The following is a 16,588-nucleotide window of genomic DNA, read 5'->3' as shown; positions in this document are numbered from 1 at the left end:
GAAACTGTAGTGAATTGCTTAAAAGAAGAAAATTCAAGATTATGGAGCTACAACAATGAATAAAGGAAATACAATTGGTTGACAAAAGATATGGAAGTTTGATGCACTTGGATAAAGAGAAGTGCAAATGCATTGGCAGATGGTCTAGCTAGGCAAGGGGTGAACAAAAATTCTATCTTTTGGGCTGTTTTTTAATTGTCTCATGGTTAGGATGTACTTTGGGTAGTTGGGAGTTAAGTTTCTTTAGCTCTTTCCCATGTAATTCTGTTTTTCTCAATCACTAATAAAATTCATTGTTATTGATAAAAAGAAAAGATAAGTGCAAACTCTTTTGCAGATGGATTAGCCAGACAAGGGGTGGGGTAAGGCACACACCTTTTTGAAGCAAGGAGAAAAAATGCAAAAAATGCTAAAAAAATTCAAAAAACCAAAAAATAAAAAAAAAATTAAAATTTTAAAATACTAAACATAATATTTATTAAAAATATAAACTCAAACTCATTAACAAAAAAATATAAGCTATAAAATATAATATTAGAAAAATATAAAATATAAATCATATTAATATTAATTATTTTTTTTGAGATGAAGGGTAACATATTTCATTAAACTAGAAAGTGGTACATGAGAGAATGTACAATAGGAAGCACACACAAATTACAAAGGCATCTCTCTCTCTCGCTATGTAAAAGATCCCCATTGGCACCCGATTTAGCCAACCAGTCTGCTACTGAGTTTAGCTCTAGGAATCTAGACCAGATTAGCATTTAAGGATTCTCAAAGATCCCGAGCCTCGTCCAAGTAATGAGTAAGCCTCCATGGCCCTCCATTCTTCTCCCCAATCCATCCAATGGTGTTTCTTGATTCACCTTTGATGACAAGGGAAGAAAGTCCAAGGTCTCTTGCAATTCGGAGTCTAGTTAGCAGTGCTAACACTTCAGCCTTTGTAGAGTCAGCCATCCCGATTGGCCTTCTATAAGCCCACAGTAAATTCCCATCCATTCCCTTAAACATGCCCCCCTAGCTAAACCAGGGCTCCCAGGAGCATTTCCATCAAAGTTCAGAGTCACCTCCTATTCTACGCTTGGCTGGGGAATGCTTGTTGCTTTTAAGGGAGCTGGAGTAGAGTGCAAGGTTTCCATTGTGTTTCTTTGAAGGTCATTCAAGGAAACACCTTTGAACTCCTTTGAATTCAATGCCCAAATGTTACACAAATAAAAGATGTGAGGTGGTGGGTGTCAAATCCAACCAAAAATAAAAGTCCTACTCGAATTAAATACTTTTGTATATAATGATGAGCAAGGTCGTCTCTACAGGGATTGGGTTGATTTATTTCCAAGAAAACGAAGTAGAGGGTTGTTATAAAGATGAGGAAAATAAGATAAAATAAAGTAAAGGTAAATTCGATAGAAGGCAACATCCGGTTGAAGGGATAAGTTTAGCCTTGATTCTTACAATTGATCATCGATGCAAGGATGAATTCAAGTGCTTATGAGTAAATTGGTTATAGCTACTAACAAGCTCTAATAGCCAATCTCTACTTGTATTTTCGGCAATCAAAACAAGTTCTTTGATTGCTTCTCTTATTAATAGACAGCCCTAAACAAGCTCTTAGGATTTAATCTATTAACAGCATTAAGAATTGGAGAGACCCAATTCTGGTCAACGAACACACAAGCTCGGTTCGTTTAAACCAGATTATATATTTTCATAACATGAACCGAAAACTTGTCCATAATCAGTTTATGTTATTTGCCACAAAGATTAAATCTAACAAACATATACGAATTTGATGATCTAATCGGCAATAGGTTATTTTATCGATTGAACAATGGATCCTGTTGCTCAATCAATAAAATAATCTTATACAAGAAATCGCAGAAAATATATAAATACTCATAAACAATGAACTGAAATAAAATCAATTAGATCTCACAATTTTGTAGAACCAAGTCTTCCTTAACCTTCAACCAGAAAATAAAAATTAATCAAACTTCATGGAGAGATCGCAGCTTCCAGATGGAGAGGATGAATTCTGCTTCCTTCCTTCACTTCTTCTCTCCTTGATTGAGTGATTTCGACTGCTAGTCTACCCCCCCTTTATATAGCCTTAGGGGGAGGGGCTGCTTCCAACACCTTTTGGGAGTTCTTTCTCAAAAATAGAAAGTCTAATTTCCTAATGGGATAATGCTTAATTCAGATCTAATCTTATCCTTATCTCTAAATAGAAATTCTTAACTAAGATGGACTTTGACTTTCTTTCTTTTTAGAAGTACAGCAAGAAATAGACTCTATTAAAACTCTTGGTGACTCACACCTCCAACTCAGCCGAATCCTACTAGGATTGATGGGGCCCACTTCTTGCATGCTGAAATCGTGTTGGTCTTCTCCCATCGTGCTGGGGCTATGCTGCAAGCTCCTTTCAGCTTTCTTCCCAAATTGTGATTTTCTAAATAAAACACAATGAAATCCATTAATTAACTTACTAATTAAATAAGAAAAAATACAAATAATATGGAAATTACGCACACTATCATGAGGTAATAGATCACCCAAACATTTTGCTTTATTGTTGAAGATTTGGTTATTACTCTCCTTCCAAACCCCCCACAAAACTGCTTTAACCACAGTGCGCCAATACACTATTCCCCCTTTTCCAAGGCCTCTTCCTTGCCATTGCCACAGGAGGTCTTCAATATGTTTAAGATACATAAACATAACATGCAAAACATATTTAAAATGAAAATTTAAAAATAAAATGAAGCATAACATATAAAACATATTCAAACATGTAAAAATCTCAATCTCTTTATTCCTTTCTCAATTGCATTACTTCAAATAGCTAATGTGATATTAAACATTATGCTTTTCTAATTCTACGAACCGCCTTTGTACCAAGCCCCTCGAGGCAAGCCCAAACAAATCCATGTCGAGGTTTTAGATTCTTAATCCCTATAAAAATAGATTTTATAACTTTAATTTCCTTTTGAAAATATCTTTTATTAAGATGAATGAATGAGAAATGCTAGCAAATATGGACTTCTTTGGGCTAGCCCAGCCGCAAGGCTAAAAAATAGAAAAAATAAAAAGGCACAAATTTTCAAAAGGTTCATGCCTGGGTTGAAGTGGAAGGTGCACCAGGTGCACGCCTATAGGGCTGTCAATGGATCAGGTCTAGGTTGGGTCTAGGTAGAACCAGTCTTGAGCCGATTAGTAATCGGGACTAAACCATTGACCTAGAACCGTCCCAGTTAATAGTCAGGTCTATCAGGTGCAAACCCAATTATACTGAAAACTATATTTGTGTATTTAAATAATAACTTAAAAATTTAAATTTGACAATATAACCTTAATAAAAATGATAGAAAAATACTAAATTATTTATATGTTAGTAAATTAAGCATTTTATCTAATATTATCCAATGTTTTAAAACGCGGAGGCATGACGCAAGGCACTCCACTACCTAGAAGCATGAGGCATAGTTCAGAATCTAAGAGGCATAAGCCTCCTTAAGAGGAGGGGATGAAGGGGAAGAAAAAATATCAATTTTCTTTATTTTTAATAAAAATCTTTTATACAAATGCCACATGGCATTTAAGCATAGTTAGTGACAAGTGTATGCCACATGGCATCATATATGGATGCCATGTGGCATTTGAACATAAGTCAATAAGATGTGCATGCCATGTTGTCATGAGGCTAGTAATCAAATCGACTGTGACAATGTGGTGACATATATGGATTCTGTGTAGCATCTAAAGCATAAGTCAATGACAGGTGTATTCCACATGGTGGCACATATGGATGCCACATGGCATTTGAATGTAATCAGTGACATGTGTGTATGTCTTTTTGTTATAGTTTGTGTCTTAGTTTGTTTTTCCTTCTCTTGGGTGATAACTTATCACCTTCCTCTTGTATTCTCTTTTTATTTTAATGAATTATTAGTTAGTTTTCAAAAGTGACATGTGTGCACCATGTGGAAGTATATATATGCCACATGGCAGCATATATGGATACCACATGGCATGTGAAGGTATTTAACGACACAAATATGAGACATGGTGGCATATGCTATGCCAAGTGGCATGCACACATGTACAACTTGTCTCCAAATTCCATTATTTACTTTTACTTTCAGTAGTGTGTTTTGAAAAATTTTCACCCAAACGGTTTTCAAAGTAAAAATAGGAAAGTAGAAATATTACTGGCATTTGTATTTAAGTACTTTGGATCCCTTTCAGAGCTGGGGTGCTCACTCTGGAAAGGAATTTTGAAATCTTTCCTGACTTTTTCTGATGGCCTTGCTCTCAAGATTGGTAGGGGAGACAGGTTGAAGTTCTGGAAGGATTCCTGGTGTTTAGACACCCCCCTGGCTGAAGCCTTCCCGCTGCTTATTCAGTGTGCCCTGAGCCCTGAGGCTTCAGTGGCTGAAATCTTTTTGACTGGGAGATGGATCAGCTGTTGGCACTTCTGCAACTGTTACAGAGGCAATCTATCTCTACTAATATGGAGGATGAGTGGAGGTGGAGATGGTGTTTTTACTGTTAATTTTTTTTTTTATCAATAACAGTGAAATTTTATTAATGATATATATAAAGTCAGAATTACAATGGGAGGGAGCTAAAAAGTCTTAACTCCCACCTACCCAGGAAACATCCTGCCCATGCAATGATTACAAAACAGCCCAAAATAAGGTGTCTCTGTTTACCCCTTGCCTAGCTAGACCATCAGCCATGTACATTGAATTTCCATGTCCTTGGTTAGCCACTTAAACTTCCTCTTTTCATTGCTGTATTTCCAAATCACAGAACTGTCCTCTTTTAGCCAATTCATCACAGTTTCAGAATCACCTTCTATAAGCACCTTTTTGATATTCATTTCCTTGACCCTTTGTATCCCTTCAATAGCTCCTAAAATCTCATCCCTCAATGAGTCTCCCACCCCAATCGGCCCAGAGTACATGGCTAACAAGTTCCCTGTTTCATCCCTTATCACTCCCCCTATTCCGGAAGGCCTTGGGTTGCCTATGCTGCTGCCATCAAGCATTTAAAATCTTTCTACTTAAGCCTGAATCTGCAATCTCCTTCTAGTTCCTTAACAACTCATCAACTGAGAATACTTTGAACAATTCCAATGTTCTCAACCAATGTACCATCCTAATGTGGATGATCTCCATGATTTCTTCCACACTTCTCTCTTTATTTGAGAAAATCCTTGAATTCCTCTCCTCCCACACTGTCCAACAAACTGTAGCTCTACCAGACCTCCACACGATCTTAGCCCTTTTAGTTGGCCAATTAGGCATGGAGGAAAATAAGCTTGGTACATTCAAAGGGGGGATCCACCTGCATCCAAATAGAGAAGTAAACCATACCCAAATAACTTTAACAAACTGGCAAGATATTAGTAAATGGTATCCAGACTCACCATCAGACTTATAGAGAACACACCAGTGAGGAGACAAGCAACTATTGGGTCTTTTCCTTTGGAGTAGATCCCCTGTATTAACTCTTCCTAGGAAGGCTTCCCAACAAAAACTCCCAACCTTTGGAGGTATAGGTTGACACCACACTTCTTTAACAGGGAAAGATGAACCAACAGGATGAGAGGGTAACAGTGCTTTGAAAAAGGAGGTACAGGTGTAGGAACCCGAGGGAGTGAGTGTCCAAATTCTGCTATCTGTTTTAGAAGGCTCAATGAATACCTCTTCGAGGATAGATAGTAAGGCTATAGTACAGGCAAACTCTGTGTCCCTAACATCTCTTCTTAGACTTAAATTCCAACTAAACCCAGAAGGTGAATTGGAAGGAACAAGAAAGGAGGAGACTGGTTCATTTTTTAGGGTAGAAATAACAAAAAGTCCTGGAAATTGATCATTCAAAGAGGAATCCCCAACCCAAACATGTTCCCAAAATTTGATGAGGTTACCAGAGTGCAAGTCATACCAGATCCATGGAGAGAACAAAGGCAAGATGGCTTGAATAGATTTCCAAGGGGAAGCTCTTGTAGTCCTTGCTAGTATTCCTAAATCCCATCCATTATTTACCAACCCATGTATATGATAAGCCCAGTAAGAAGGAGATTCCCGAGCCTAGTAAGAAGGAGATTCCAGGCGAAGCTCTTCAGGCCCATCAGGCCCACTCAAGAACCCAGAACCTCACGAGGGTCACTCCCCCAATTACCTGTGTACACGCGTCGCCCACGTATCGGGTAGAGCCAGGCGTGCTCAGAATTTGTTATGGTTTGTTATGAGTTGTAGGGCCATGCATTATAAAGGCCAATCACGTATTGCGTAGAAGGTATGAATGATATTGCATTATTCTCTCTCTCTCTCTCACTCTCTCTCTCTTCTCTACCTCTCGTCTTCTACCTTCGTCTGTTTCAGGAGGGCGAGCTCTCTCGAATCAACTCACCAACAACCCAGGAGAAGCAGGGACCTAACAGTTGGTATTAGAGCCTAGCTACGATGCCTACCACCAGGTCCTCGTTTGTAGAGGAACGTATTGAGTTGAGGGAAATCAAGGAGACCCTCTCCGCTCTGGTAGGCCAGTTTGAGAGAATCTCTTCAGGACCCAGAACCTCAGAGGCAGAAGGATCGAGTAGCAGCGGCATACGGCAAGGAGGAGTCTAGCCCGTCAAGGCTGCTAAAATCGACTTCCCTCTGTACTCAGGTGATGATCCCATCCCCTGGATTTACTGGGCTGAGTGTTATTTCGAATTTCATGAAACCCCTACAGATCAGAGGGTCTCCATTGCCGCCATACACATGGATGGAGAAGCCATTATGTGGTACTAGTGGTACTGGAAAACCCACCCTCAGACCACCTGGCTAGACCTTACCGAAGCACTACGTGTGAGGTTCAGGCCTTCTGGTACGAGAACTATAATGAATCACTTTCCCGAGTAAGGCAGACTGGTACTGTGAGGGAATACCAGAAAGACTTTGAAAGGTTAGCAACATGGGTACATGGTTGGCTGGAGACGGCTCTGGTGGGTTGTTTTATAGGCAGCTTAAGGGAGGAGATAAGGATAGAAGTTAACACCATGCAACTGACCACCTTGGTGGTTGCGATTGGATTGGCCAAGCTCCAAGAAGAAAGACTGGACCGATTACAGAAGTTGGGGAGGCTAAGCGGGCCTCAGGCAGGCCTAAACCAGAAAGGACCTTGCCCCAAGATTGATCCCAAGCCGGGACCTCTACTACCCACGCCCACCACCACCCATAAGCCGGTTCCCCTGCTAGCCCCACCGAGCAGGAAGCTAGGAGCTATGTCCCTCCCGTACCGAAAATTATCATGGACAGAGATGCAGGCCCGTAGAAAGAAGGGTCTCTACTATAACTGTGATGAGAAATTTGTTCCTGGCCACAAATGTAAGACTCAACAGGTTTTCCTACTCCAAGTAGAAGGGGAAGATTTCTCCATAACCCAAACGGGAGATCCGGGTATACAACAAATGGAGGTGGTACCGGAGGAAGAATATTGTGTCAGATCCCTACAAGCCTTGGCGGGTTACCAGGCCCCCAGAACCATGCGGATAAAAGGGTTGATGGCAGGGAAGGGCGATGCTGTCTTGATTGACAGTGGAAGCTCTCTGAACTTTATTACTCGTTGGCTGGTTGTCAACGTGGCAAATGGCCACCAAATCACCTGTGATGGGAGGTGCAAAGCTGTGGAGTTGTGGATTCAGGGGTACCAATTCAAGGTGGACCTACATCCATTAGAGTTCAATGGGGCAGATGTTGTCTTGGACATATAGTGGCTACAGATGTTGGGCCCAGTGGTGTGTGACTGGGCCTAATTGACCATGTAGTTCACCTACAATGACAAACCTTATACACTGAAGGGGATTAAGGCCCAACCCCTTGCCGCAGGAAGTGTGGAAGCTATACTCAAGGCCTGCCAACATGACTCGACACCCTTGCTGATGAGCATGGGCTCAATGCTTATTGGGCCTACTACGCTCACAGGAGATAGTGAACCAACTCCAATCCAAACCCAGAAACTCCAGTTATTACTTCAATCCTATTCAGATGTTTTCCAAGAACCCACGACACTACCTCCTCCTCGAGCCCATGACCACCGGATCCCCATTCAACCCAAAGCCCCACCTGCCAACGCCAGACCATACCACTACCCCCATTACCAAAGAGTGGAGGTAGAGAGAATGGTGATAGAGCTATTAGACAAGGGTTTAATTCGGCCCAGTAGCAGCCCATTCTCATCACCCGTGATTTTGGTGAGAAAGAAGGATGGGAGTTGGAGATTTTGCGTGGATTACAGGGCCTTGAACCGCATCATGGTCAAGGATAGGTACCCCATACCCCTAATTGAAGAATTGTTTGATGAGTTGGGCCAAGCCAGGTACTTTTCTAAGATTGACCTACGGTCAGGTTACCATCAAATCCGGGTCCACCCCGATGACATCCACAAAACCGCCTTTAGAACCTCAGATGGACACTTTGAGTTCCTCGTGATGCCATTTGGGCTGACCAACGCCCCTTCTTCATTCCAGAGGATTATGAACGGTATTTTTAAACCTTACTTGCAGCTCTTTGTTCTGGTGTTCTTTGATGATATATTAGTTTATAGTTCCAGCTGGGCTTCTCATGTAGAGCACTTGCAATGTGTATTAAAATTACTACGGCAGCACCAACTGTTCGCCAAGCCCTCAAAGTGTTCATTTGGGCACACCCAAATCAATTACTTGGGCCACATCATCTCTGGAGGACAGGTACGCGTGGACCCTGAAAAGATTGAATGCATGCTCTCCTGGGCCTGGCCTAGCTCCCCAAAAGCTCTGAGGGGGTTCCTTGGGTTGACAGGTTACTACTGGAGATTTATTAGGGGATACGGAGTTCTTGCAGCACCCCTCACACAACTACTGAAAAAACATTCATTTGAATGGGATCAGAATGCAAAAGAAGCCTTTCAGGCACTGAAGGTAGCCGCCACCTCACCACCTACACTAGCCCTTCCTAACTTTGAATTGGAGTTTGTAGTAGAGGTCGACGCTTCGGGTACAGGAATTGGTGCAGTCCTGATGTAGTAGGGCCAGCCCTTGGCCTACTTCAGCAAGGCTCTCTCCTCACAGGCCTAAGCCAAATCCACCTACGAGAAGGAGCTCATGGCCATTGCCCTAGTAGTCCAAAAATGGAGGGCTTACCTATTGGGCCGACGGTTCATAGTCAGGACTGACCACCAAAGTATCAAGCACTTGTTGGAGCAATGAGTCTTGGGCCCAGATTAGCATAAATGGGCTTGCAAGCTGATGGGGTATGACTTTGCCATTGAATATGTAGGAAATTGTGGACCCCACATTAAGAGTATTCGTGTGACACCCTGAGATGTACTTAGATTTAATTGATTAGGATCAGCTTTCCTAGTAGGATAAGTTTTATTCTATCTTATCTAGGATTAGTTTTATTTTAATCTTATCTTTTATTGCCATGTAAGCATTAAAGTTCTTTTACAATTAGGAAACTGTGTATATAAATTAAGTAGTGGGGCGGCTGTTTTAAGCACTCCAACCATTCTCTTCTTTCAAAGCTTCTCCCATGAGTGCTCCTTCTCCATTTCTCTTCTTCTCTTCTTTTTTTCTTCTTCTCTTTTATTTACTGTCTAAGCCCGGACCCTCTAATGCAGTAGCGGATGCCCTCTCCAGAGCTGAAAGTTTGTGCTTATTGGGCCTGTCCCGACTGGGCTATCCATTGTCAACACAACTGAACCAAGAAGCCCAGGACGATCCCCAATTAACCCGAATATGGGCCCAAGTCCTGGAGGATGCGGCCCAGGTTCCTAGATACACACTTCAAAATGGGCTTCTCTACTACAAGGGAAGAGTGGTGGTGTCAGATGGATCCAAATACCATCAGGAGCTACTTCGGCTATTCCATAACTCGGCCCAGGGAGGGCACTGTGGAGTTCTATGGACCTATAAATGTCTAGCAGCTCATTACTACTGGAAAGGGACGAAGCAGATGGTTCAGGAGTTTGTGGCCCGATGCACTGTGTGTCAACAACAAAAATACAACACCCAGAACCTAGCCGGATTGCTGCAACCTGAGCGAGTTTGGGAAGAGGTAACCATGGACTTCATAACTAGGTTACCCACATCCCAGGGAAAATCCATAGTGCTGGTGGTGGTAGACCGGCTGAGTAAGTATGCACATTTTCTAAGCCTCTCACGACCCTATACAACAACCATGGTGGCCCAATCTTACATCTGGGAGGTGGTTAAGCTTCATGGGACACCACAGTCCATCTTGACGGACTGGGATCCACTATTCATGAGTACCTTCTGGAAGGCATACTTCGCAGCTCAGGGGGTTTAGATATTGCACTCCACTAACTACCACCCTCAGACGGACGGACAATCGGAGGTCGTCATTCGATGTTTGGAGACTTATCTGAGATGTTTTGTGGGCAATAGGCCCAAGCAATTGGCCTAGTGGCTGTCCTGGGCTGAGTGCTGGTACAACACCACCTTTCAGGTGTCAGTCGGGACCACCCCTTTTAAGGTGCTATACGGTTACGATCCTCCCTCCATACTGCCTTATGAGCGAGGCACGTCACCGATAGCTGAGGTGGACACACAACTGCAGGCAAGAGACACTACGCTAAAGCTCCTCAAGTTTCATCTACAGCAAGCCCAACAGTGAATGAAGTTGGCCTATGACAAGAAGCACTGAGAACTGGAGTTCTTCGTAGGAGATTGGGTCTATCTTCGGCTCCAGCCGTATCGGTAGAACTCAATGGCGAGGAGCGTATCTTAGAAGCTATCCCCTCGATTCTTTGGCCCATTTCAAGTAGAAGAGTGAATCGGGTCCGTAGCATACCGTCTCTGCTTACCGGTTGAATGCTAATTGCATCTCGTATTCCATGTCAGCCTCCTCAAGCCCTGTGTGTCTCCTATCGACACTATCAGTCCCACTCGCCCACCTTTCACTGAGTCAGGGGAGGTAATATTTGAGCCCATGAATATCAAGGACTTATGCTGGGTTCGCAGGGGAAGGAAGGTGGTCGAACAGGCCCCGGTAGTATGGTGTGGCTTGCCTCATGAGGATGCCACGTGGGAAGACTACACTCAGCTTCAGAAGCAGTTCCCTACACTCGACCTTGAGGACAAGGTCGTTCTTGAAGACGGCGGGATTGATAAGCCCAGTAAGAAGGAGATTGCAGGCGAAGCTCTTCAGGCCCATAAGGCCCACTCGAGAACCCAGAACCTCACAAGGGTCACTCCCCCAATTACCTTTGTGTACACGCGTCGCCCACGTATCGGGTAGAGCCAGGCACACTCAGAATTTGTTATGGTTTGTTATGAGTTGTATGGCCATGCATTATAAAGGCCAATCACGTATTGCGTAGAAGGCATGAATGATATTTTCCATTATTCTCTCTCGCTCTCTCTCACTCTATCTCTTCTTTACTTCTCGTCTTCTACCTTCATCTGTTTCAGGAGGGCGAGCTCCCCCGAACCAGCTCACCCACAACCTTTCTTTCTCCAATGATACTTCCCACTACCTTAACCCACAACCTTTCTTTCTCCAATGAGAATCTCCACAACCATTTCCCCAGTAATGCTAGATTCCTAGTCCTAGTGTTTCCAATTCCCAACCCTCCCTCCTTTTTACCTCTACAGACCACCTCCCACTTGACCCTATGATCCCTCTTCTCCTCCTCCGGCTCCCACAGAAAATCTCTCATTAGTTTTTCCAACCTACTAGCCACCTTAACCGGGATCCTAAAGACTGACAAAAAATATACAGGAAGGTTAGCCAGAGTAGGCCTGATTAAGGTGATTCTCTCTCCAAGAGACAAATAGTTTCTCTTCCAGTTGGCAAGTCTCTTTTCAAATCTCTCCACAACAGGGGCCCAAAACTCACCTCTCTGAGGATTATCCCCCAGAGGTAAGCCCAGGTAGTTTAATGGCAGTTAGATACTACACATCCCAAAATGTCTGCATACTCACCAATCTCCCCTTCCCCCATATTGATTCCAACTATACAACTTTTCTCAAAGTTCACCCTAAGATTTGACATCTGCTTAAAAAGTTGTATAGTGAGATTCAAATTTTTTATCCAATTGACATCCCCTCCTTCACAAAACAGAATCGTGTCATCTACAAATTGTAAGTGTGTAAGTGGTACATTATCTCTTCCAACTCTCCACCCTCTTATTAGCTCCCTAGAATCTGCTTTGGATATCAATCCCCCCAACATTTCAGCAACCAATTTAAACAAGAGGGATAGGGGGTCTCCTTGTCTAATCCCCCTCAAAGCTGGGAAATAGTCCACCACTGTCCCGTTTACCAAAATGGAATATTGACAATCCCTAGTGCAACCCATCACCCATTTGCACCAGATGTCTCCAAACCCAAAGTTAATCATCACCTCCAATAAGAAAGACCAATCAACCAAATCATAAGCCTTTTCGAGATCTAGTTTGCAGACCACACCTCTTCTCCTGGATCTCTTATAATCCTCTAGACTCTCATTTGCTACAAGTATCTGATCTGTTATTTGCCTCCCCTTCACAAAAGCTCCTTGATTGTTTGATATATAGTTGGTAGCCCCTTCCTGATTCTAATTGACAGCACCTTAGTGATGACCTTATAGAGGCTTTTAAGTAGAGCAAGTAATTCTTATTTTCCAAGCAATCAGGTGTGGAATTCTGTCAGTCCACCTAAGCATAATTTTTTGATTTGGGTGATGGCTCTAAATAAGTGCCTGTTGAGAGCTAATTTGGTTAGGAGAGGGGTTCAGCTTTCAGACCTTAGCTGTGGCTTATGTGGGCTTTTGCCAGAGACAGTTGATCATCTTGGCATCCACTGTTCGATCTCTGTAAGAGTTTGGGAGCACTTTCTTAAAGCAGCTGGGGTCTGCTGGGTTATGCCTGGTTCAATTAAGGATCTCTTATGCTGCTGGAATTTGCCAGGCCTGAAGAAAAAGGGTAATCTGATCTGGAGAACCACCCCTGTGGCTGTCTTAGTAACTTTATGGACTGAAAGAAACAACCGAATTTTCTGCAACAAAGTGAGAGGCCCGGAGGAATTAATTCAGGCTGCAGTGTCTAAACTTGCTTCTTGGCTGTCAGTTAGCTCTGAGTTTAAGTCTCAGAATCTTTTCCATTTGCTTTATACTCAGTCTGTTTGGAGTCTGTAACATGTCTTCTTTCTGGGTGTGAGATGCCCGGAAATTGTTGTATCTTTTTCATCCTTCTTTAATAAACTTTTTACCTTACCTTCTCAAAAAAAAAAAAATAAAAAGTACTTTTAAAGGTATAAAGTATGAAGTACTGGCAAATAGGGCCTTACTCTTTCCTTCTAATCATCTTTGTTTTTTCATAAGTTTTGAGGTTGTTTTTCACATGTGTATTACTTAGTATTTGATGTTTTGCTTCTTTTTTGTGGCGATGATTGTTTACATTATCCACAAACAATGAACAAGATTGGTTATTGATCATTAATAAAAAAATGGGTTAGTTTTCCTTGTATTTCTTGATTTGCATAGTTTAGTTTTAAGTTTTGACTTTCTTTGGTTACAGTTAATTTCTATATGTAGCCAACTTTAAGATTTTATATCTCCAGGAGTTCCATCAAATGCAAATGAGAAGGTTGGAACAGTTAAACTGCCACATGCTAAAAAGTCAGAGTGCTCACTGGTTTCATTGCCAAAAGGTAGAGAGTTGTTACTTCTAACTTGTGGTTCACTTTTGAAGTTACTAGTTTCTTCTATTACAGCTGTTACTTTATGCTAGCCAACTTTGTGGATTTGACATCTTCAGGGCTTCTGTCAACTACAAATGAAAATGTTGGGACATATAAGATGCCAAATGTTAAAAGTATAGAGGGCTCATCTGTTTCATTACCAAAAGGCAGTCAATTTCATGCTGATGAAAGCATTTGTTCTTCTGTCAATGAGGAGAAGCCACAAAGCCTAGCTAGTAGTTTCACCGATGTAACTTTGAGTGAGAAGTCTGGATCCTCGAAAACTGTAAATAGTAAAAGAGCTACTTCACATGCTGAATATAAGCCAGAGAAATGGATGCTTCCTGAACAAAATGAAGGAATACTGACTCAGCTAAATCTTGCTATTGTAAGATTTGAAGACCTGGACATCTGAGTTATTGTTGCATTTGCACAATTTTCTCTTTTTGGAATCTTCAGCATAAATATTATTTCTAATCCTTTCACAATGTTGTAATAGGTTGGCCATGTTGATTCTGGAAAATCAACACTATCAGGGAGGCTGCTTCACCTTTTGGGACGGATATCCCAGAAAGAAATGCATAAATTTGAGAAAGAGGCAAAGCTAAAGGTTCACTAACTCTCTTGGCTTAGACTTTTTTTGATGGTAAAGAAAATTTTCATTAAAAAAATAGAAGAAAGTGCAGGCTTAAGTGATAAGATATCATCAAGAAAGAGAAAAGATAAACAAGATATCATTCATCTAAACCCACAGTTCCTAACAGCCTACTCCTGAAAAGAGTTGAAAAATTGTGGAACGATTTTTCCTAACAACCCACAGTTCCTATAACTCACAAGCCTAACAGCCTTGAAAAATTGTGGAACGATAAATGTGACCTTCCTCAACACTCCACTTCTCTGAATTCAACTCTTACTTGCCAAACCACCATTTTCTCACTCAAATTTCCTCAGACCCCTCAAAGAGAAAAAGTAGAGGTTTCTGTGTACTTAGTAAATTCCAAAATAATGATCTCTCCAAGATAATTGTTAAAATCTGTATGTGACATTTTAGAATTGTTAGTTCTCTCTCTCTCTCCCCTTTAATTCCAGTGTTTTAAAAGCACGAGGGCCAATTTGCACTTGAGGAGCAAGGCGCAAGGCTGGGCACGTGCCTTTTTGAAGCAAGGCGCAAAAATACAAAAAATGCTAAAAAATAAAAAAAATGTCAGAAAATTCAAAAAAATGTAAAAAATTTTAAAAAAATCAAAAAATATTAAACATAATGTTTATAAAAATATAAACTTAAGTTTTAAAATAAATGTTTTAAAAAATCTAAAATTAAAATAAATAAACACAACATGTAAAGCGTATTCAAATGAAAATTTAAAAATAAAAGCAAACATATAAAGCATTTTCAAGATATCTTCTTGAAAATGTTGTTCATTCATTCATTCCAATAAAATATCTTCTTAGAAGGCAATTAAAGTTATAAAATCATTATTTTTTATGTGAGGAATAAGAATATAAGACTAACATGGATTTGATTGGGCTTGCCTTGAGGGGCATGGTTGGGGGGTCCGGGGGTGGAGCCCCCGGCCCAGCCATTAGGCTAAAATAAAAGCAAAAAGCGCAGAATTTTAAGAAGGCGCATTAGGCGTGCGCCTAGGCACGCCTTTTAAATCACTGATTTAATTCCAAAAACACTTCTCTGAAAGCTTCCTCACCACCTAAATAGAACAAAACCAACTTATTTCCAACCTAACATCTCTTTCTTTGATCACCTTCTTTAAACCTGTTTAACCTTGAAAGCTTCATCAGTTGAGATGAAATCCTCATCGTACTCTTGCTCTGCTTCCATCCTGAATAATGTTCCTGAATCCTCTATTAAACCCCTTTCAAAGTCTTCAAATGGCCATGTTCCAAAAACACTTTTACTGAGACACTTTGTTCTCTCAGTAGTCCTGTGAGTAAGATAAACTGCAGTTGTAGTTTTCTTTAGGAAGTACCATAGCTGTGAGGCTTAACAGACAAAGAAAATGGTGGATACTTATGGGTAGAAGGTGACAACCCCAGTGAATCAACTATGAATGTGGTGAGTAGATCCTTGTTATTCCCATAACCATTTTCCCCCTCCTACAGAACTTACCTTTTTATTTTATTTTATTTTTTGATTTCTTACAAAACTTACCTTTTTAATATTCCTCCTTGAAACCTACTTTGCTCTTCTAAAGGTGTGATTTAATTTTTAGAGATGCCTTTGTTGTGGTAAATATTGATATTTTGCGCAACATATCTATCACTACCTGTATCTACCCCTTTCTTCTGAGTTTGAACCTCATTACAGTCAAATAGAGCACTCTATTGAATCTATTGAAGTTAACTTTCTTCCTTGTGCATCAACTACATAGGAAGAAGTCTTTCTGTCATGAACCACCTCCTTTATAATGCCTTGAATGCTAAGTTTTGTCCTACTATGTCATACTTCTTCGACCACTTATCACAATCCACATGATTTAGAGGACTGACTTCTGTAGGAGGAAATAAGTTGGAGACAAAAGTCAAGGTGTAAGTGGTTGAAAGAGGGGGATAGAATACCATGTTTTTTCATGCAGTGGCAAATGGAAGAAGGAGAAGGAATTATATCTCAAGTTTGGAGATTGAAGGGGCAATAATTTCCAATCAAAGAGAAATTGCAGGGGCCTTTGCAAATCATTTTAGGTCTATTTTTAGAAGACCCCTAAACAATAGGGTATGGCTTGAAGGATTGGAATGGCCTACACTGAAACTGGAGGATAGGGAGGCTGGAAAGGAAATTTGAATTGGAAGAGATAAAGAAAGCAGTGTTTTCTATGGATAGATCAAAGGCACCAGGCCCTAATGGCTTTAATGGCTTTTTAT

The 16,588-nt window shown here is 41.1% G+C and overlaps 1 protein-coding gene across 15 annotated transcripts in view; it reads left to right on the top strand.

The window, feature by feature from the left end:
• Positions 1 to 16,588, top strand: part of LOC104611010 (Translation elongation factor EF1A/initiation factor IF2gamma family protein) — a 92,974-nt gene that overhangs the window by 43,282 nt on the left and 33,104 nt on the right. For all 15 annotated transcript variants that reach the window (XM_088891253.1, XM_088891246.1, XM_088891251.1 and 12 more), the window contains 3 exons: positions 13,592 to 13,681; positions 13,789 to 14,099; positions 14,211 to 14,321. In XM_088891253.1, the coding sequence (XP_088747379.1) occupies positions 13,592 to 13,681; positions 13,789 to 14,099; positions 14,211 to 14,321 (512 nt within the window). The remainder of the gene's footprint in view (positions 1 to 13,591; positions 13,682 to 13,788; positions 14,100 to 14,210; positions 14,322 to 16,588) is intronic.

This window comes from Nelumbo nucifera, chromosome 7 (assembly GCF_055504915.1).
Source record: "Nelumbo nucifera cultivar China Antique chromosome 7, China Antique-T2T, whole genome shotgun sequence".
Classification (NCBI taxonomy): Eukaryota; Viridiplantae; Streptophyta; class Magnoliopsida; order Proteales; family Nelumbonaceae; genus Nelumbo; species Nelumbo nucifera.
Note: the sequence above shows the minus strand (reverse complement) of the source record. Positions and strands in the feature narration are given on the sequence as shown.